Source organism: Dioscorea cayenensis, chromosome 14, assembly GCF_009730915.1.
Source record: "Dioscorea cayenensis subsp. rotundata cultivar TDr96_F1 chromosome 14, TDr96_F1_v2_PseudoChromosome.rev07_lg8_w22 25.fasta, whole genome shotgun sequence".
Classification (NCBI taxonomy): domain Eukaryota; kingdom Viridiplantae; phylum Streptophyta; class Magnoliopsida; order Dioscoreales; family Dioscoreaceae; genus Dioscorea; species Dioscorea cayenensis.
Window position 1 is genome coordinate 1,046,028 of NC_052484.1, and position 22,857 is coordinate 1,068,884.

The 22,857-nt window shown below is 36.8% G+C and overlaps 3 protein-coding genes and 2 pseudogenes across 5 annotated transcripts; 2 read left to right on the top strand and 3 right to left on the bottom strand.

Annotated features, from left to right (window-relative positions):
* Positions 1 to 313: 313 nt before the first annotated feature.
* On the bottom strand, positions 314 to 1,198 carry LOC120275551 (annotated as a pseudogene).
* Positions 1,112 to 8,492, bottom strand: LOC120275227 (pentatricopeptide repeat-containing protein At1g33350-like). Of its 3 annotated transcripts, XM_039281752.1 has the most exons (7): positions 6,801 to 8,492; positions 6,106 to 6,208; positions 5,827 to 6,027; positions 5,280 to 5,406; positions 5,118 to 5,209; positions 2,585 to 2,642; positions 1,112 to 1,671 (listed from the first exon to the last, which is right to left on the bottom strand). In XM_039281752.1, exon 1 carries the CDS (start codon positions 8,461 to 8,463, stop codon positions 6,910 to 6,912), a length of 1,554 nt encoding a protein of 517 aa, XP_039137686.1. In that variant the 5' UTR covers positions 8,464 to 8,492; the 3' UTR covers positions 1,112 to 1,671; positions 2,585 to 2,642; positions 5,118 to 5,209; positions 5,280 to 5,406; positions 5,827 to 6,027; positions 6,106 to 6,208; positions 6,801 to 6,909. The 3 variants fall into 3 exon arrangements, with proteins under 3 accessions (XP_039137686.1, XP_039137687.1, XP_039137685.1); XM_039281753.1 differs by lacking the exons at positions 1,112 to 1,671; positions 2,585 to 2,642; positions 5,118 to 5,209; positions 5,280 to 5,406 and having other exon boundaries at positions 5,602 to 6,018; XM_039281751.1 differs by lacking the exons at positions 1,112 to 1,671; positions 2,585 to 2,642; positions 5,118 to 5,209; positions 5,280 to 5,406 and having other exon boundaries at positions 5,602 to 6,027.
* Positions 8,493 to 9,608: 1,116 nt separating this feature from the next.
* Positions 9,609 to 11,700, top strand: LOC120275235 (60S ribosomal protein L21-1). Its single transcript, XM_039281760.1, has 2 exons — positions 9,609 to 9,911; positions 11,280 to 11,700. The coding sequence occupies exons 1-2, from the start codon at positions 9,675 to 9,677 to the stop codon at positions 11,535 to 11,537; spliced, it is 495 nt and encodes a 164-aa protein (XP_039137694.1). The 5' UTR covers positions 9,609 to 9,674; the 3' UTR covers positions 11,538 to 11,700.
* Positions 11,701 to 11,983: 283 nt separating this feature from the next.
* On the bottom strand, positions 11,984 to 14,939 carry LOC120275238 (annotated as a pseudogene).
* Positions 14,940 to 17,300: 2,361 nt separating this feature from the next.
* Positions 17,301 to 21,529, top strand: LOC120275799 (beta-amylase 1, chloroplastic-like). The gene is given in 6 exon segments (XM_039282505.1): positions 17,301 to 17,519; positions 17,522 to 17,951; positions 18,931 to 19,141; positions 19,318 to 19,428; positions 20,498 to 20,617; positions 20,619 to 21,529. Coding segments are annotated over 6 exon segments (1,713 nt in total). The 5' UTR covers positions 17,301 to 17,344; the 3' UTR covers positions 21,285 to 21,529.
* The last annotated feature ends 1,328 nt before the right edge of the window (positions 21,530 to 22,857 follow it).

Here is a 22,857-nt window from a genome sequence, read left to right on the forward strand (position 1 = left end):
GATCATCAATTCGTATTATAAAAAAATAATTTTTTTTCCAAAAAAAAAAGATTCTAAAATTTAGCATCCATGCTATTTGGCTCATCAATTCGGCTTAAATAGCATCTATGCTGTTTGGATCATCTATTGTCAGATCCCCAATAGAACCCTTCACAAATGATGAGAGTTCAAATCTTGGGTGAGGGTATATTTCTGGGAGTGTGAGTAGTGTTTATATGTGAATGGTCCCAGCGCCCATGTGTGCGTAGGTCCCGCTCCCACTTGCTCCGTCGAGATTTATGTACATCCCTGCCTTTCTTAGCGGCTAGGCCGCTCAACTTAAGAAAGAAAAAATAAAAGAAGGAATGATTGTCAGCAACATATAAACATTAGCTCTCAGAATGTGTACACTCTGCCTCATTGCTAAAATTTCTGCAACAAAACTAGACACTGTACTCAAACAACCTAAAAATCCAAATTGAATTGAGCTCACAATGATCCCACACATCTTTATGTTCATCTCTTTACTAATCGTCGCGAGAGCTGCCATAATACAACCTGCAAGAATATTAGCAGTTAATGTTCCGATTGGAAGCGCCACTTGAGGTTTCTCCTTCTTCCAATTCCCCGGCCATTTAGGCTTAACCAGAGAACAGCTCTGTCGCTGACACTATCTAGCTTTCTCTTTGCTAATACACAACTTATGCTGGATAACACTCCGAAGATCAATATCATTGATAGAAGAACAAGAATACAACGTTCATGAGTGTTTACTCTCAAGTTTTCGACTATTAGTTCGGTTTTTTGAGAGCTTTTGTGATGCCAATTCAATAATTTCTGCGAAATGCCTCTGCTGTCCCTACGCCGTATTGAATGCTTTCATTGACAATGGCCATCCCTAGAATAATGCCGCCAACGGTGAACACCCAATAGTTAATCCTATCACCAAATAATCTGATACATTGCGAATATCAGCCTTGAATATCACATCAAAACATCCCATGAGGAAGGAACCTAGAATATTAGACGGAAGATCAAGGTATAGTGCCGAATTATTTCCTGTGAGTTTCAGAAGGCTAGGACCAAAAAGTTTTTGCAGTAAGTACCTTGTGAATACCCCCAGAATTCCAAACACTGCCAAGTGAACCAGATAAGAAATGTGATCAAATCTCCCCGGAAGCTTATCTTTCTTTTGATTAACAGATGAACTACTATTAATTCAATGCATTTCTTTGCACTTGAACGTGATATAACATCAGTTGGAAGTGAAGAAGGAGCTAATTTGCCATTAATCTCACCGTTATTCATAGAAAACAACTCCGAGCTCTCATTTTCAGCATCCAAATCATCAGCTACTCTATCACCACTGTCTCTTGCTTGTGCAAGCAATCTCAAGAGTCATCAAGATCTCTGAGCACCTCCTCCACCAAATCTCTTGACAAAGTGAATGAATCACGAATCAAATCACACACATCTTGTGAAGGAACTCTCATACTCAAGCTACCCACAGAGCCATCCCTCCGAAAAGTCCCTGAGCTTCTACTCCTTGCCAAACGATGAACTTTAGATAAATCCATGCTTCTTCTCAAACTGAAGGATCTTGAAATGGATGGAATGCCAATTGCTACATCAACTCTCCGTGGAGAAGCTTGCAACGCAATGACACCATCTCCCATTGATGTCTGTTAAGAGCTGTAATATCATTTGTTAGGAAAAGAACCTCGAACTTGTGTAATTAGTAACTTTGTTAATTTGTTCAGGCATTCATGGTGTGAAATCTTACTAAAATTCAAATTAGCTAATCCTAGTCAAATTCAAAGTATACTCAAGTCATAATTCTATTTTAATTCAAATTAGTAACTAAATCATTATTATATATAAGAATAATAGGGCTATCAGATTTTTAAAAAAAAATTGCAAAATTTTCAAAAATTCATATTTTGAAAGAGCACCGAATTGATCTTAATTTATCACCCATCCTTAAAATTTTAATCTTATTAACTAAATCATCTTCGTCAGCATTTGTTGTAGTTTGAATCCAGAAATGATACAGATACAAAAATTCAACTTTAAGGTTAAGGTATGATATAATGGAATAAAGACACAGTTAACATACTAAAGTGAGGGCCATTATTTTAATAGATTCTCACATGACTATAATGGTAATAAAATAATTAAGAGAATCTAGATAAAATAACATTTTCAGAATACTTGATTTAAATAATTAAAAAAGTTACTGTTAGTTGTTAGTGTCAGGATTAGATATGAGACATCACTTGTTTGACATAAATCCCAACATCTAGAAAGGAATCTTAATGGTGCATTCATTTGATAAAAAAGTAGGGTTTTGGATGATGCTTTTATATTATAAGCATGTGAGTAAATAAATGCATGGTGGTGTATAGAGATTGGCTATTCATAAAATTTGCTAATACTAATGAACTACGAGGTTTGACTAACATAGGCTTTGTCAAAAACTTTTGACTGTCATGTGTTCTTCCAAGGAATATATTAAACCTTAAATATAGTTTTAAATGATTATCATAAGCTTTTCAACTATCAGAAGAAGATATTAAATTAACTGCCATTAAAATAACTGATGTACCTGATTTTTTTGTGAAGTTTTTGGCCTCAAAATCACTGATTTCAGTCTCTATATCAACCTGAATGAAAGCAGAAATTAAAGTAAAACACTCGCAAAGTCATTAGCATCTGCTAATTTCCAAGTTTTTATACAACAGCATCAGTTTTAAACACTAATGATATTCAAATCATGCATCAAGAATCTGAAGAAACAAATTCAGATATATGCCAAGCTTGAGTTTAGATTTCAAACTATTAGTTCACTGAGATGATATTAAAGTGCCTGCCGTTAAAATAACTGCAGCACCTGAGATTAGTGTGGAGTTTTGGCCTTGAAGTCACCAAGTTCAGTTTCAATTTCCAATGCTGAATTTAGAATTAAAAAGCTTGTAAGATCACTAGCCTCTGCTAATTTCATAGACTTTTTCAAATCCAGTGTTGAGTTCACAGGTAGCCTTTAGACTTCTCCTTGTCCATTGTGTGGCTGATAAATGCTTGAATAGATATATTTTTATATATGTTTTACATGCATTGAGCATCATTTTTACTATGGTTTATGTCTCATATTGTGTATTTGGTGTTCTTTTATGCATATAGGTTGTGAATGCCTTGAAGAGTAAAAAAGAAGCAAAAATGGGCTATAAAGACATAATGTTGGGAGTTCTTGTTCAATTCAAGGACCAAGACACGAGAGGAGTTTATAAACGTGGAGATGTGTGCCAACTTCCAAGAAGATTCAAGTCAATTCACTAGTTGGAAGGGCACAAAGGCAGCCACATCTTCATGTTTCTTCTCTTTGTGAAGATTGCAAGACCTCTCAAAGATACATCAATGAAGAAAAGTTTTATAGCCTACCACATGGACGTGTGCCCGGACATGTGGCCTCAAGAGAAGAGTGATTGGACCGCGTTTTTGTGAAAATATCGCAGCAAAATTGCTGTAGCAGTACTGTATTAAAATTACTGTTCACGCGCCCGTGTGGAAATTCCACGCGCCCGCGTGAAAATTTCTGCAGCCCACGCGGCCGCATGGAAAATCCACACGGGCGCATGAGGGCACGTGACAGGCGCGATCTAAGGCCTATAAATAGCCGTTTTGCCCTATTCTTTCTCATCTTAATTTTGTGCGGCTCTTGAGGGGTGAGACGGCTAGGGTTTGGTCTTTGCGGCTTTGGAGGCGCTTCGTCACCAACTTTGATTGATTCCTCCTCCGTCATAGCATCAAGGAAACCACCGGTGAACCTAGCTTTGGAGTGGGTCCTTCAAGACGTCGAAGCTCTCCATCAAGGCCATCAGTTCATATATAAGGGGGTTTATTTCTATGGTTTTAATGTACTTTCATTCATTGATGGTGTGTTTTGTATGTTGCTCCATGGAGAGCTAAAACCCTAGAGGGTATTTGGGCTTGTGAACCCTAGGATTCTCATCTTTTGTGGATTTGCTTAGTGTTTCTATTTAATCCGAGTTTGATTAAGTTTTAATCTTGTATTTTCATTGCTTGCTTGTTTAATTAATCCTTGTGGTTGATTGGATTTGCATGATTTGTTACTTTGATGTGAGACAGGTCTCCATTAGAGTTAGAACTTTAAGATTAAAGAGGGTTGAGAGGGTGAGTCATGAGATAGTGGAGTGTCCCCTCTCCCTTCCGATTGAGTGTATTCTATCTCCGTTCCTTAAGCTCTATGCAACCATATTTGGTGTGAGGCGTGAGATTGAGCGATTTCTCCACCGGGACCTCGTAGGGGACTAGTATCGGTGATCGGGAGGCCGGATCCGATTATATTTGGATTTCCATGACTTAACTTACTCATCATAGAAACACTTTGCTTATTCGGTACCTAATACCTGAATCCTAGGGGGAGCATTGCCCGAATACCCCACTTTTACTGATTGAGATCTCCATCCATTTTACCCTTGCATATTTGTCTCCGGTATTCATTTCTTCGCACATTAGATCACCACACCTTTCCATTTATCATTAGGTTAGAAAGCAGAGAAGAAGTTAGTACTAGTAGCCCTGTTCCCTGTGGATTCGACTACCCACTCACCGGGGTAATTATTACTTCGGCACCCGTGCACTTGCGGTTTACACGCATATTCGGACGCATGTCAGTGGCCATAAGAGTCTTCTGCTTTGGATGATCAACCAATGAACTTGAACTTCCAAAACATTATGTTTTTCTCTTATGTCTTGTAAAAGTTTGTTTTTTCAGAGTTGGAGAAAGAAAGGTACCTGAGTACTCTAAATGGAAAATCTAGGAAGGGAAAAACAGCAATCTTATACAAAGGTGATCTAAAATTCTAAATGTCTCTTTATTTTGTAAATATATATCAGTTTCAAAAGTTTTGAGCATGGATTAGAGAAACAGGAAAAAAGGTTAGTGGAGTCTCAACAAGTGGCTGTAAATTGCAATGTAAATCACAAAGACCAGATGCTTTGAATATAAACCACAAGGGAAGTCTTACAGAAACTTCTAATCTTGATGGGAAGTAGATGGAAAACAAAATATGAGGATCACTTGTCACTTCATGCAAGTCTTATTCCAAAATATTTACCTAGATTTTCTCCTTGTTCATCATATCTGATTGAAAAGATAAACTGATCCAAGATTCTGATTGGTGTTCCTCAAAGATATTGCTTTCTTTGTCTGAGAGAAAGTCCCGATAATTCCCATGGCTTGTACAAAGAAATCAAATAATAGACTGCTGTTTGCATACCTGATCTTCAAGAAAATCAGAATTCATGTCAGTCCAGCTTGCTTGCTTTCATCTGGTCACTCTCTAATTCTACATGAGATTTCAATTTCCATGATTTATCCTCCAAGTGGTTATCTAGCCGAAAAATCTGTGCACAGATTTATTCCGAAGCAGCATAAGCTTGAATTAGAATTACAAAAAACGAGAAAATGAAGGTTTCGATTACCAACCTTTAACAAAAGATTTTTGTGTCACAATACAATTGCAAGCACAGCATCAGCAATTAATTACTTTTAAATAACCACACTTAAACAGCAGTAATTGCACAAGAACACTGCAGATAGATAATGAAGAAGATAATTGAAACAGTTAAACTTTTGAAGATTTAGAAAGAGCACAAGGGAACAAGTCAAACGCTATATGGTTGGTGGCAGGTACAAGGTCTATGCTTTGGAGAAGGAATCTATTCTCTTGCAGAATCATGAAGTGGAAATCAACATTGGGATTTCATACGTAAAAAGTGTTACAACATCAATGAAGACAAAATCGCAAGAAAATATTCTCTTACAGAATCATGGACATCTTCACAAGTAACATCAAGAACTCAAACAATCATATTGCTGAAACCTTCAATGGAGTTGGCTTACTTCCCATCATCAATTCAGCATGGCCTCCCAACATTTGCATAGAAAGGCTTTGGCTAAAAGGGAAGTACATTGGCAATGCTTTAAATGGAAGTCGAAAACACCAGCCATGTTAACTGCAAAGACTATTTTAGATGATAATTAATATCCCTGTTATCAACTAATGACTTTGACACATAAACTCCTGGATCTCCAGTAATTACCAGAAATCATGCTCCTCGAAGCAAGTAATTCCCTGTATCAAACTAACTGTCTCAGTATTTCTGTCAATAAGATAGACAATCATCTGTCGCTTCACCCACAGTTCTGCAGTCAATCAAGTAAAAGAGTTTAAGTCACACTGTCAGAGAAAAGCAACTGGAAACCCTAAATATGATAATGTCAACCTCGAACTTCTGATAAGATGGTAAACAACATAAGCCTTAAAATATAATTAGTTGGCTGTGTTAAGCATCATATCATGCTTCATATCAGAGAGAGTAACTAACCAAAAAATAATAGAAGATCATATTGACCACAAATTTTCTTCAACTAAAAGCAGTAACCAGAATGAACTCATGGAGAGTAAGTACATTAATGTGGTGCAGGACACCAGGAATTAGAAACCAAAATATTAATGTATTCTGGTTGATTAGCAACAAGTGTACCATATATATGAATCTAATGATTTCTGGAGCTCATGGCAACAACCCTGAAAAAAGAAAGTTGGAGCTTCCTTATAATTAAACCATTGGGTTGTGCTTAGTCACAGTTTGTTTTCTTCTATATTACAGTGAGAGAGAATATTTTGTTTCATTTTCACCACTTCCATAAATGACATAATTTCAAAGGCCAAGATATTAATGGCTGCTATTTATCAAAATCATGATCGATGCAATGCAAGGGAATGAACACTTACACAATTATCGATAAGTTAACGCATAACCAGATCGTATTCACCTAAATGCCCAAGCCTCTCAAGTTTGAACATTGCAACACTCATGTCCAGCCATTAGTTGAACATCTTCTCACAGTTCCACCAATCCAAATAATCCCTCTAAAACCATATAAATATCTTTAAATCTAGGGTGGAATTTATCACCAGAATAGAACTGGTGCACCTCACTATCTATCTCAATCCAGCTGCACCCAGGTAATTTCTTCCCTCCACCCTCTTTCAACAGCTTTCTCACCTTCCTTACCTCCTCCCACTTTCCATTCTCGCTATATAAGTTTGCCAACATAACACCATAGTCAGCATTTTCGGGATCCAACTCCAAAAGTTTTCTGACTGCCAATTCAGCTAACTTTGCATCCCCATAAATCCTACAACCATTAAGCAAAGACCCCCACACAACCTCATCAGGTTCTATTCTCATATCCCTCACTATCCCCATCGCATCTTCAAATCTCCCGGCACGGACAAGAAGGTCTATCACGCATCCATAGTGCTCAATCTGGGGCTCAATCCGGAAATCCCTGCTCATTGACTCAAAATAGTCAAGACCTTCATCAACCAACCCACCATGTGTACAAGCATTCAAAAGCCCAACAAATGTGACTTCATCCGGCTCACATCCCTCGCATTCCATCTCTTTGAACATTGCAATAGCACTCTCGCTATGCCCGTGGAGGGCAAGACAATTGATCATTGAATTCCAAGTTGTCAAGTTCTTCTCAGACAATGTACTAAAAATCCACCTTGCTTCTCTCAAGCTCCCACATTTCCCATACATATCAATAAGAGAATTTGAAACATACGGACACTGCTCAATATCATTCTTGGTTATATATCCATGCACCCACTTCCCAAACCGGAGCATACTCAGTTGTCCACAAGCTGAGAGCACACAAGCCACAGTCGTCTGATTTGGCACCACAAAGGAAGCTAACATTTTCCGAAAAATACCAACAGCTTCAGAGAAAAGCCCGTTCTGAGTGCAGCCAGCAATCACCGCATTCCATGAAGGCACATCTCTCGCAGGCATTTCCTCAAACAACGCAACTGCATTCCCAACCATCCCAACCCGCAGGTACCCGGACACCATAGCCGTCCAAGATACCACATTTCTCTCACGCAATGAATCAAACAACTGCCGTGCAGTACCTACATCGGAAAATCTCGCGTACCCATCAAGAAGCGATGTCTGCACAACGCCATGATCCTGGAAACCGGACTTCAAAATGTGCGAATGGACTGATTTCATGAAATCGAGATGAGACGAGTAGAAACACGATTTTAAGACGTGGGGATAGACGAAATGATTAGGGCGGGGACGGGGGCGGGAGAGCATGAGCCGGAAGAGGTGAAGGGCCGAAGAGGGATCAGGGCAGGAGGAGTAGGCAGTGATCATGCCGGTGTAGAGGTAGACATTGGGCGATGGAAGTGAATCAAAGATGAGGCGCGCATAGGCGAGGTCGGAGAGGGCAATGGCAGCGAAGCGGACGAGCTTGAAGGCAAAGAACTGGGTGTGGGCGTGGCCAACAGCGATGAGGTAGCCATGGATTTGCTTTAGATGGCGCAAGTGAGAGGATTTGGATAGCAAGGAGAGGACTTGCTCGTCCGGAGAGCCCGCCGCCATGGATCTCCGGAGAAGCTCAAGCTCTCAAGCTCGCGCGCGAGGACGAGGATCTTGCCTTCATATATATATATATATATATACAACGTTGTTAAACCACGGAATTTCACAATTACACCCCTGTTAAATTTATAATTATATGTAAACCTTTGTTTATTAAAAAAAATTAAGAATGATTTTTAACATGTGAGTCCCTCACATCACCCTCTAATGCCCCGGCTCGCTATAGATATCTACAAGTTTATGAGCCTCCGCAGATGATGTTAAGTGTGTATATATATATAGAGAAAGCGTCGTGTATGAACTTCTGTAAAAATCCAATTCTATGTTTATCTTTTAATTGTTGGATTTCAATTCAACGCTTGCAAATCATTCATTATTTTAAATAATATCTGCAACAGTGAATATATACATTTGTTATGAATAATATAAAGTGAGATGCACCGTAAAATTTCATATTATTATTATAACCGTAATTTAGACAATTTTAGCCATTCAAATTGATTTTTACTAGTCCCCCCACACCTATGCGGTTAAAAAAACTAATACACCCCAACTATTCATCGACTATAAAAAAATACATGGTTTTAACACTATTTATAGCATTATTTTATATCCATAATTGTGCTTGTCTCTCTCTATCTTTATCTTTTTCCAACTTCAAACATTATGATAAAGTTTGTGGTTGACAAATTCTTATATATATACATATTTTTACTGTTAAAGCTATGGTCTATAAATTTGCGGTTCTTTAAACCATAAATTATTCATTACTATTTATATTTTAAGGATTAAAACAATTAATGGCTATATATATATATATATATATTCAACATACACTATGGATGTTTTTTAAATAAAAACTTTTGTATAAAAATTGATTTTTTTTGGCATATTATTTTTATAAAAACGATTTAATTTTTTGGTTAAACATGAATATATTTTATTTTTATAATGTAAAAAAATTATTCTTTAAAATGCCAAAAAAAAAACTTCATAATTATTTTTTCACACGGAAGGCTTCATTTAAAAGGAAGCCCATTTCCTACGGCCCATTCAATTCAAGGCCCAAATGAGACCCATTAGGGGTATTATAGTCTTTTCAGTCACTTTCCAATCTTCTATAAAACGCAGAAGAAAACTAGGGTTTTGCTTCTTAGCCTCCATTTCTCTGCTCTTCTTCTCTCTCGAAGCGGCGGCGAGCGGCGGGAACGATGCCGGCGGGACACGGGGTTCGATCGAGGACGCGGGATCTCTTCGCGAGGCCGTTCAGGAAGAAGGGGTACATCCCCTTGACAACCTACCTCCGCACTTACAAGATCGGCGACTATGTCGACATCAAGGTGAACGGCGCGGTCCACAAGGGAATGCCGCATAAGTTCTACCATGGCCGCACTGGCAAGGTCTGGAATGTCACCAAGCGCGCCATTGGCGTCGAGGTTAACAAGCAGGTATTCATCTCCTCGCCATTCGATGATCTTATGGTTATGATGTTTTGGATCTTGGTTTTTTTGGTTTTATTGGCCTGCTTTTATGGTTAATTTCTTTATGATAATGATAAAGTTGAGAACTTGATCCAATGTTGGAAAAATGAATTGAGGTTGTCTCTTGTCACTTTACTATTTTCATTGACTTCTCTGCGTATGATTTGTAGTTTATTGTGACGTAGTGTCTTGATTTATGGGTAATTCCTTTGTGATAGTGATTGTTTGTTAGAAAGTTGAAATCTTGATGCAAACTTGCAAGTTTATAGAATTTACAGTAAATGTTGTGAAATGTAATGAGATTTTTATTTGGGATCAATATGAGTTTGCCATTCTTATGGAATGCTCATTATCATTAGTGTTTGGGAGCAACTTGAGCTTGGCTAAAAATTTTGGGCTTTCAAATTGAGCTTGGCTTTGGTTTTTGAGCTCAAATTAATTTCAAGCAGTACTCAAGCTGACCTGAACTCTATCGATAGCATGAAATGTATAAATATATTATAATTTTGTATATATTGAAAACTTTAGAGATTTTGTATTGTTTGTTTATCTTTGAAACAACAATACGCTATAAATGAGTTTTTATCAGCTAATTAAATCTACTCTTAATTTGAATTCTCAGAAATAAATATAATTAATTTTAATTTCGAGTTAAATTGAGCCAAACTTGAGCTTTTAAAATTAAAATCGAGCTGACCTCAGTTAGATTATGTTAAGCTAATTTGAGTTTGAGATATTCAATTTCAAGCCGAGCTCAAGTTGGTCCTGGTCTGATCCTGGCTGTTTACAGCCCTATATTTGCAAGGAAAGCTTGGGGTGTATCGTGGATGTTGTGTGGCCAATAGTACTTGTGCTGTTATTAAAGTTTAAATCATATGATTGCATTATTGGTTATCTTATTATCTTCGGGACATGTAGCTGGTGGATATTCATGTGTGAGTCATCAATCATACACACTAGACAAGAGGCATGATATAGCTACTACACATTAATGGATAATGCTTGAACTTCAAGTTGGTGTCATTTCGTTCATTCCGTCCCTAATGGTGTCGAATTTTATCCTTTTATTGTATTTTGTTAAAAGTTTATACAGTGATACATTTGAAATCGCTCATGAAAGATCACTGACCTTGTGCTATTCTTCGTTGGCTAGTAATTGACAGTCAGGTTCTTAAGCATTTGTTAGAAAACTGGTGCATTTGAATATGCTTAAAGTGCAAATAATTGGCATGTTTCTTGAGGGCAAGCATGTATTGTTGTATGAGGAAATGTAATGTTTAAGCTAACCTAAAAGCGATTAAATGTCTAATATTTACTATCGGCTACTGCATTCAGGTAGGAAATAGGATCATAAGGAAGAGGATCCATGTCAGAGTGGAGCATGTAATACCTTCAAGATGCACTGAGGAGTTCCGCTTGAGGAAGAAAAAGAATGATGAGCTGAAGGCAGAGGCAAAGGCCCGCGGCGAGAAAATCAGCACCAAGAGACGGCCGGAGGGTCCCAAGCCAGGTTTCATGGTAGAAGGTGCTACACTGGAGACTGTCACTCCCATTCCTTACGACGTGGTTAATGATCTCAAGGGTGGATACTAAGTTGGTTCATGTCATAATTTTCATCAAAATTCTTAGCTTTTCTTATACCCGAAACACTTGTTCTCAACTATTTGTGCTTTGTGGTGTTCTTGGAAGTATTTTGCTTTTTGTCCCAACTGAAAGACTTGTTTTCATGATTATGATAATCAAATCTGTTTTTTTATATTGTCATAAGTTTTCTTGACAGGTTGAATCTAGAAGATATGAAATGTTCATGAGGTTCATGATCATAATCTAGCATATCTGAATCTTTTTAAAATTTTGTCATGTGTACCAATTATCTGACAATTTTTCAATGCGAGTTCAGTGTATGCATTTTCAAGTTTCAGAAGAAAAAAAATACAAAGTTTCATAAATTCCAATGTATCATTGTCTGTACATTATTAAGTTGCAGAAAAAATATGAAATATCGTTAAGTGCATGGTCAAGAGCTTTAGACAGATTCATGAACATTAATTGCACTTTTGTGGTTAATAGAAAGATACGTAAAAGAAAAACTCAGAAGGTCAGAACTCAAAGCCAATATCCATTCCTGCCGATACGTCGGGAAAGGAACTGATGATCACTCATACTCCCTCTCAATCTATGAAATGCAGATCTCTTTCTTTTTGTTCTCAGAGGACCTGATTTGCTAATCCTCTTTAAATCTCCGAACGAATTCGAACCATACTCCATCGACACAAATGAAAATGGAGTGAGTCCATGATTCAATTGAGATGCACTTTCATTCCATGAATTACTCTCATATTCTGCAGCAATGCATGTCTCTTCATTGTTTTCATCCATGCTATTGCATATCAGCTTCAATGCTTGAACTACTTCTCCCATGAATGGCCTTTGAGATGGTTCCGAGTGAACACACATGGACGCAATTACAGCGACTTTGGCCAAGTTATCAAAGTCGAAATTTCCATGGAGCGAAGGGTCTACTAGTTTCTGTAATCCTTCTTGGCTGGTGAGCAGCGGGCGTGCCCATGTCACAAGGTTCTCCGAACCTTGAGGCTGTGACATGTCCACCGGCTTTCTACCTGTGAGAAGCTCGACCAACACTACACCATAACTATAGACATCACTCTTCACTAGTAAATGCCCCGTCATTGCGTATTCGGTGCCACATACCTGTTCACAAACAAAAATTTTCTTCATTTTCAAAACCGAAACGTTCAGTTATGTTAGGAATTTCTAATGAATTACCCGAAAGTTCCCATGACTCTTGTGGAAATATGTTTGCTTCCTTCTGATGCTTCCTTTGCCAAGCCGAAGTCTGAAACCTTTGGAGTGAAATCATCCTTCAATAGAACATTACTCGCCTTTAAAAATCACGGTGAATGACACAAGGATTCGAGTCTTCATGCAGATATGCCAATGCTCTTGCGGCACCGAGTGCGATCTTCAACCGAGCATCCCAATCAAGAAGTCCCTTCCACTTGTCGACACCTAAAAAAAACAGAAGAACATGCAGTTAAAAATAAATTATTTGGGTTGTATAGTTATAGTATCGGCATGATCAGTAAATGTACCATGTAAATGAGACTCCACACTTCCATTGCTAACAAGCTCAAACACGAGGCATCGAATGTTTCCTTCAATGCATATACCGATCAATTTGACAAGATTGCGATGGTGAAGTCGGCTGAGCATCTCAATCTCCGCAACAAACTCGCGTTGTCCATTATGGTCCTTTCTTGTAAGCAACTTCACGGCGACCTCACTTTCATCCTCCATGATCCCATGGTAAACACGGCCAAATCCACCTTCACCTAGAACTTTTTCAGAGCTAAATGTATCAGTTGCCTTCTCGAGCTCAGACAAGGAAAACGTCTTTACTGAAGCAGGAAGAGTAGCAACATTTGAAGCAAAAGACATCGATCTCGAACTTGTAACAGCACTAGGAGATTGGATAGACCTAATGCCTGCATAATATAATACAGATACATAAGGTAACATCCAAATACACCGAACAACAAACAACAATCGAGCATGTCTTTACCGTCTGTCTTGCTTGTTGAAGTGGCAAATGTAGCAGCAATAGCAGATTGTGATCTTCCTACACTCTTCAACTTCCATAGTACAAAAACTCACCCCCAAAAACACACCAAGGCAAAGGAACAAATAGTGAACACAATAATGGCGATACTTGCGCTGTTCATACTATGCTTCTTTCTAGGCGGTACATTTGCCGATATAGGATCTTCATGACTTCCAATGGTGGACGGGATGCTACCTGATGATCCTCCTGGCATTGGTGGAGAAGGAGGAAGTCCTGAGATCATGTTACAAGAATTAACAACAAAATGAAATCGATGACACATGGATAACAAGATTAAAATTAATGGATGCATAAGATTACCAGGATAAAGAACATATATCACATTGTAATCACCGAAAAGCGAGACATTTATCGGCACCTTCTTTTTGCCAAAATCTCTCATAAATCAGAAATGCAGTCATGTTATCAAACTTTCCCTCAAGTGGCACCAAATCAATAGTAACTGCTGCTTTTTTCAGTATTTCGGGACACTAGCACCAGCACCCATTATTCTGATTTGGCTTTTGTTTCAGATATGTTCCTGCTGCAATCTCAACTTCTAGCTCAGGAATCATGGTAAAGAGTTGATATGGAGCAACACCAAGATCAATCTCAACTTGAACAGGGTACACACAAGCACATGGTGAACCAATTGGAGTTAGAGTGAGTGGATCAGAGCATGATATTCCTTCACAATCTACCAACAAAATTTTTTTTTTCCAAAATCACAAACAATGAACAATAACACAACACAAGCTGAGAAATTTTCCACATCAAACCTTGGATTTGAGGAGGAGCACTGTGGTGATACTTTGACAAAGAAGAACCAACTATGAAAAATCAACAAAAATGAGTTAGATACAGCAGTTGGAAAACATCAAATTGAAGTCTTGCTTTGTCAAAGGAAAAATTCAATACCACTATGTCTTGGAGAATGAATTGGTCTCACTGCCAATGGTGGATAACTTGGAGGTATACCTCTTGCTACAAAGTACAAACTCATCAAAATGCTAAATTTAGTTCTCAAGTTATCAAATTTCAACTCTCTGAGGAAAACAAACAAACATCTTGTGAACAATAATGAGAAAGAGAGACAGATATACATACCAGGACAAGGAGAGACAAAGAACAAGACACAGAGTACAAAGACTATCAAAAGGGGCATCACTGGAAGATGTTCCCCAGTTCTAACTTCCCATATTCATCAAGCCACCATTGCCAACATTCCTTAGCTGCAAGAAAAGGTGGCAGCCATGAAAAAGGTCAAATAAAGCTTCAAGATTCAAACTTTAAGCTTGAGATCTGTAAATCTCAATGAAAGAGCAAGAGAATTGCAAAGAAGATGGTAGGTTTGATGCTGATGTGGAGATTTGAAAGAGCAAAAAGTTAAGCTAAAAAGTAGTGCAAGGACTTCTACGTTCCAACTGTTTGACTCCTGACAAACAAACACACAATCTAAAAAAAACAACATCAACAAGACACCAGCTTTTTTTGTTTTTCTTTTTTTCTTTTTGTTTTTTTGTTTTTTTGTTTTTTTATCAATTAATTCTCGCAATAAAAATAGATATAAACTTTTTTAACTTTTTTTCTTTTTAAAAAAATGGTTTTTTAGCTATAATGGAAATTTGATGTATAGTGAGGGTTTCTATACAAATCAGGGATCTTTGTTTTGTTTTTTTATTTTTTTATTTTTTTATTTTTTTCAAGTAACTTTTCAACATACATTTTTCTAAAACAAATTTAAATGGTTGATTGATAATTTTGCATCTCAAAAACAAAAAAAAAGAACTTTAATTGATTTTTTTTATTTTTTATTTATTGCAATAATTAAACAAAAGACTATAAGAATATTTTCAAATTTTTTTCTAAATTAATATTTTATTTATCATAATTATTAATAGTGATTTATATTTTTTATTTTTTATAATGTAATTTATTATTTAATAACAATAATAAAAAAATTATGATTTTACTCCGGCCCTATTTTCACTAAGACCGTCTTCGTCGAAATATAGCTAAGAGTTTTCTCAAAAAAATAAAAATAATAAATAAATAAAAACTATGAGTTAGGTGAGAATTTTATTAGCTAAAAGCCAGGAAGTTTAACTTTTGTTCATTGTTTACCTTTTTAGTTTTTTCTCCAATTAGACGTCAAATACGTAATATATTTATATATTGAAAAAAAAAATAGTTTTCAAATATAAATAAAAATTAGATAAGGGTTTGAATTGCAAAAAGACAGGGAGAGAATGGGTCCGGGTCCAGCAAACGATGAAAGAGACATCACGTCCGATGAACGATCTTTATAATTAATGCTGATCTTGATGTATTTGGACGGCTGATATTGATATTTGCTCCTTAAGTTGTTTATCACCGTTCGTTTATAGATTTAAATGCATCGAGATTGGGAATTTGAATTCAATGAGCCCACGTGGGAAACGCGTGAGTTTACCGCGTCTAGTGGTCGGCCCAAGCCGCCCCCCAGCTTGCTCTGCATCGAGCGCCAGCTTCTGCCTCGAGATTCGTGCACGTTATCTTCCAAACATGTGAAAACATATTATAAATAAATAAATAAATAAAAACTTTTGGCTTTTATAATTCCGATCATTTCATATAATCTTATTTTTATCAACCTTTAAATTTTTTTTAATAAGATCTATAAATCATGATTTTATTAAAAATAAATAAATATAAAGATCAAGTAGAAAATGAGTAAAAATAAAATAAATGATTCATTTGATGTGAAACGAAAGTGAAAAAAAAAACAGTTAATATCTAACATAGAAATAAAAACAATAATTAGACAAAAGTTGTTACCCGATAGAAGAGCACAATACAATAAGAAAAACGAGCTGGTCTAGATGATAGTAATTAGATTCTAAGTCATCAATGGTTAGTATCGTCGATTTTGAATCGTCAAAAATCATATACCCCGAGTTAATATCTAAAAATAGAAAAAGTTTATTATCTGGACAAAACGATACAACACGACGTAAAAAAATTACGTGACAAAAGTCAGATCCTGAATGTCAAAAGTTACATATCAAATTTTTAAGTGTCAAAAATTGCACATCAAATTTAATTATCAGAATTCCACATCTCAAAAATCAAAGCCGTTTTCTCAGATTTGGAGTACTTTTCAACAAATTCATGTATTATTTTTTTCTTAAATATCGGAGAATTAATTGTTTTTTTTCATGGGTAATTTTTTTATTAATTATTAAAAAATGTTATTTTAGTGATAACAAACTTATTCTTATGACAATGAAGTTGAATAAAAAGCATTACATACAACAAACAAATTCTTGTCCGATATCAAGTATCAAAATCCCTCCAAGACAAGCAAACCACCCCATTTTACGCCACGTGTCACAATCATAACCACAATCAGCAACGAAACATCCAGCACATCCCTCGTGATCACCAATCCATGATTCCCATCTCCATCACGACACGCGTCCTTTAATCGTGATACACGTGGGACATTCTCATTCGTCCACGACCACAACAAACAGCAAAAGCACCTTCTCTGAATCTTCATCTCATCGAGATCGTTAAAAACACACATCTCAAAGCAACATCTACGGCAGATACCGCCTATTTAGATCCACCCAATCCAAGCCGTTGATTCCCTTACACCGCAAACCAAAGTCCACGTGGCGATCAAAGAGAGGATCAAAAGCTTTTCGAGATTCTTATAAAACGCCGACCTTTTCTTTCTACATTTCAGAGTACCAAAATTAAAAAACAAAACTTCAGAGAAAAGATCGAGTTTTTCATGGCGTTCAACATCGCTCACCAGCTCGGATCCCTCGCCGCCGCGCCGATCTCCGACGCCGCCGGCGGTCAAACGGCCGACCCTTCGCCGGCGTCGACGCTGTGGAAACCGCCGATGGCGCAGGCGAATCTACGGTGCCGGATCAGTCGAGCTGGAAACCCAGATCTGGATGGAGTTTCCCTCCTCTCAGCCCTTGCCGCTCTCCTGCCTCCGCTCTCACTCCAATCCGGCAAGACCTCAGCGTCGCCTGCCAGGCCCTCGTCGCCGATCCATCTCCGGCGGTGGAGACCGACGATGCGGTGAGTAGTCGTCATCAAAGTCGAAAGGGGGTTCCAGTGTTCGTGATGCTGCCTTTGGATACGGTGAAACCAGGGGGAGGGTTGAAAAGGAGGAAAGCGATGAATGCGAGCTTGATGGCGTTGAAGAACGCCGGTGTAGAGGGTGTGATGGTTGATGTTTGGTGGGGGATCGTTGAGAGGGATCGGCCGGGGGAGTACGATTGGGGTGGCTACTCCGATCTCATGCTCATGGCTCATCGCCATGGATTGAAGGTCCAGGCCGTGATGTCGTTCCACCAGTGCGGCGGCAATGTCGGTGACTCTTGCACGTGCGATCTCTTTTCTCTCCATTTTCAGCTTCTTTTTTTATTTTTTTAAAATTTTTTCTTGCTTTTTTTTAATTTATGATCGATTTAATATATAAATATATAATTATTGAATTTCTTCTGGGCTTTATTTATTTTTCCTGATTTTTATTTTATTTTTTTAATTATCTTCTCGCTTTTTTGGAATTTATAATCGATTTAATATATAAATATATAAATATTGAACTTCTTTTGGGCTTTATTTATTTACCCTGATTTTTATTTTATTATTTTAATTATCTTCTCGTTTTTTTGGAATTTATAATCGATTTAATATATAAATATATAATTATTCAACTTCTCTTTCATTTTATTTATTTATTGGTTGATTTTATTATTATGGATAAAAAATTGTGTTCATTAATTTTATTATTTTTAAGAATAATAATTTTATCCATAGATTTTATAAACTATTCATCTCAATTATTTTTTTATTGTTTTATTTGGTTGGAATATTTTTATATTTATTATTTTTAATAAAAATATATATATAATTTTTAAAAAACTATTCATTTATGGACATTCATACATAAAATCTATGAACGTGATCGATATCAATAATGACAGTTAATATACTAACTACTGTTTGAAATAGTAAATCATATAATATTACTGTTTATTAATATTGGTAGTTGAATTGTGATTCAATAATTGATAATTGAGTGTTTATAGTTAAAAAATCTATGAATCTCGATTGAGGATGTTTTGCTTAATTTTTATAATTATGTTTATTGGATTATAAATTAAAAAATGTAATATTAATTTCGTACAAATCACGTGACTCTTCACGTGATTGATTGAAACCGTGCACCGCCCATGTGAATCGTCACGTGTGGTAAGTGATTGGTCAATTGACAAATCAAAGGATTCAAAGCCATTCAAAATTAATCGTACGGCTAGAATAAAAGTATATTCTTTTTATTAACTTGTGCTTGGGGTACAGGATACCGCTGCCAAAGTGGGTTTTGGAGGAGATGGAGAAAGACCCAGACTTGGCGTACACGGACCAATGGGGTCGTCGGAACTACGAGTACGTCTCACTGGGCTGTGACACGCTCCCGGTCCTCAAAGACCGATCACCGGTTCAGTGCTACTCCGACTTCATGCGCGCATTCAAGGACCAGTTCAAAGACTTCCTCGGCTCCACCATCGTGGTACATTCCCTCTGATGATTTAATTTGGATGAAGGTGTGTGTTTATATAATAATAAAAAAAGTATTAAGTATTGTAAAAAAAGGAGCAACCTTTACTTAGTTTAGGGGTTGTAAATAAATAAAGTTTGGTTTTTTATGTAGAAAGATGACAAGTGGAGTTGTTTGTGTGGTTGCAGGAAATCCAGGTCGGTATGGGGCCAGCTGGGGAGCTGAGGTATCCGTCATATCCGGAGCTTAATGGCACCTGGAAGTTTCCTGGAATTGGTGCTTTTCAGTGCTATGATAAGGTTTGCCAAGCTCGTATTTTTACACGTTTCCTTCCGTTATGGATTACATATCTTGAAATGTTTTTCACCACACAGCCTTGTAGAATTTGCTTTGGATATGCCCAATTTGTTCTGAAACTTGTGACATCAACTTCTCAGATATTGCTGTTTACTATATGCTTGTTTTGTGTTTATCATTTCGATAATATGTGTATACTTCACTTATATGTTTGATGTTGAATTAGAAGTAAATAGATAATTTGGTGTGCTGTTGATTGTAGTACAGTGATGAAGTTAATTTCCTATTGATAATTTTCATTATATTGTACTTGGCCATATTTTTTTATTTTTACTGTTTAGTAAATTTATCTCTAGTAAAAAGTAATTAAAGTTTACAAAAAAAGATACTAAATGAATAATAACTTTGTCATGTTAGTAGTGTTAAATGATAAAATCAGAGATCTATTTTTTGTGTAGGCATGATTGTCATCAACATTAATTGTCATGTTACTGCAATAGATGCAGATAGATAAATTCAGTCCATCCAACTTCTTTTTTTCCCCCCAAAAATAGGCCCATCCAACTTCATCTAAGATATATATATATATATATATATATATTCTTATCTCTCTGATACTCAATCAGCTAGAAGACAGATAAATTGTGACAATTAATCTCATGTTTTAACCTTAATTTTATTACAATCTCTTGTAATCTCTGTATTATATCATTGCTTTCGTTTATACTATAATTGTTACTTTGTTATGCATTCTTAATGCATTACAAAATCTATTGGTTATACCTTATATATATTAAATGCTCCTCTTATATATATAATTATATTATTATCAGTTGAGTCTCCGCATCACATTCTTAGGTTAGTCATTATTAATTCTACATAGTTGTTCAATGTTACTCCATCTGTTTAATATTTTAATACTAAACTCAATCCATTCAACTATAATTTAATCACAAGTCCATTGAATCACTTCTTATCAACATTTTTATTTTTATCTATTGCACAGATAATCAATACTATTGGTACAAATTAAACTTTCAAAATGAATAATACTTTGTTACTCGACTACAGTATATGCTGAGCAGCCTGAAAGTAGCAGCAGAAGCAGCTGGAAAACCAGAATGGGGACACAGCGGGCCAACAGATGCTGGGTCCTACAACAACTGGCCGGAAGATGTCCCATTCTTCCGCCCGTGAAGGTGGCGGCTGGAACTGCCCATACGGCGACTTCTTCCTCACTTGGTACTCCCAAATGCTTCTCAACCATGGTGAACTCATCCTCTCCGCCGCCACCACCATCTTCTCCTCCACCAATACCGTCATCTCCGTCAAAGTTGCCGGCATTCACTGGCACTACGGCACTCGTTCTCACGCACCTGAACTCACTGCCGGTTACTACAACACTCGTTTTAACAACGGTTACCTCCCAATTGCTCGCATGCTCGCCCGCCACGGTGCAATCTTCAACTTCACTTGTGTAGAGATGAAGGATTGGGAGCAGCCTGCCGAGGCCATGTGCCGTCCTGAAGCTCTAGTGAGGCAAGTAGCCGAGGCTGCACGTGAGGCCGGTGTTGGCCTTGCCGGAGAGAATGCATTGCCAAGGTACGACGAGGCAGCTCATGAGCAGATACTTAAAACAGCATTGAGAAATGATGGTGATGATGAAGGATTGAAGATGGTTGGGTTTACTTATTTGAGAATGGGAATGGATTTGTTTCATCCTGAGAATTGGAGAAAGTTTGCTGCATTTGTGCAGAGAATGGCAGATGGGTGTCCACAAGAGACACTGAAGAAGGTTGATAAGGCTGTGCATGAAACAAGGCCTTGGGTGCAAGAGGCTCTCATGATGAGTAAGTAGTTTTTTTATTCTTACTCATTAGATATATATATATATATACATATGAGTATTGTGTGTCTCATGATGTATATTTGTTAATGCACTGTTATGATGGCATCCTTAGCAGTAAAAGAGAATTATAATAAAAATGGAGGGTTGGTTTGGAGGGTTTTTGTCTCCTCAACCCTGGAAAATTGCCATGGTTGTAATATGCTTACTGGTTCCTTGTGTATTCTATGGAAAGGTTTATTTGTTTGAAGTTGTTTATGTGTGAATTTGTTTATAGTTGGCCTCAAGGTAATGCTCAATTTGATATCATTTTGGAGGTAATGCTTAATTTGATATCATTTCGGATTTCTTGATATCTCTCTCTCTCTCTCTCTCTCTCTCTCTATATATATATATATATATATATAATTCGTAGAATGTTCGAATTTGAGCACAGTAATAATTATGGAGCTACAGTGAAGATTAATTAGGGTTAAGTTGGGCAAATTATTTTAAAATTTTTTTAAAATTACTGTAGATCTAGTAGAAAGAGGGTTAAATGTCGTATCTCACTTTTCACTTTGTTATTATTTATCAGCATAGTGACAGACGTTCGTAGTCTTAGATGATGGATATATATATATATATATGTATGTTTATATATTTATGTACCAAAGGGTTTAGTATTAATGATATAAAACAAATGAGTGTGAGATATTTAATGTATAGTATTTTTATTTGAACCGTATATCATGATCGTAATAAATAATAATGAATAAATTAATCTTAGTTGTCCAATTTTATTTGTATTAGATCTATAATTGAAACACAAAAAACTTAAACTAAACCAAAATCACAGCTGAACAATCAGGGTACTATGCTCAAACACTATTAAGAGTACTGTTTATGCACCCATCTATTCCTATCTTTTTTATCTTTATTCTCCCTCAAAATTTTTTAAATCTAGGGACAAACTCCCCAAGATGATCTTTCCTATGTATATATATATATATATATTTTAAAAAGAAAATAAAGTTTAGATAAAGAGATATGGCAAATGAGTAGTGATCCCACGGACTCGAGTCCGTGGGATCTAAAGTGCAACCGAGACGTGGCTGCTATTCTTTTGCTTTTTATAAAAAACTATTTTTGCCAGTCTCCATGAAGCTTAAACTATAAAAATAATAAATAAAGGGTATTCCGGACATTTGCTTTAACCACACTAATAGCTTATTTCCCTTTCTCGTTGTTTTTTCCTTTTTGTTATGCAACTCGGTGAGGCCTGCGGAGAAAAATGGTGGCTGTCGTCGCTGTCGTGGATGTTGGATTGGTTGAAGCGAATGCCCGAACAGATAAAGCAGGCCAAACGCCGCATGGCCGAGGTCAGGCCATGTGACCCACCGCACGAGGAAGCCGGGATAGTCGGTGCAGTCCAAGGTGCAGGAGTCTGGCCGGTGATCGGAGTAATGTGTTCAACTCTTGGAATAAATGAATGAATGAATAGATAAATAAATAAGTTTCCTTTTTTAGACTTTTAGATGATGTGAGATTACTTGGAATGTAAATGGTGATTTTGTTCCTAGTTAACTTAAGTTGCAGAAAAGAA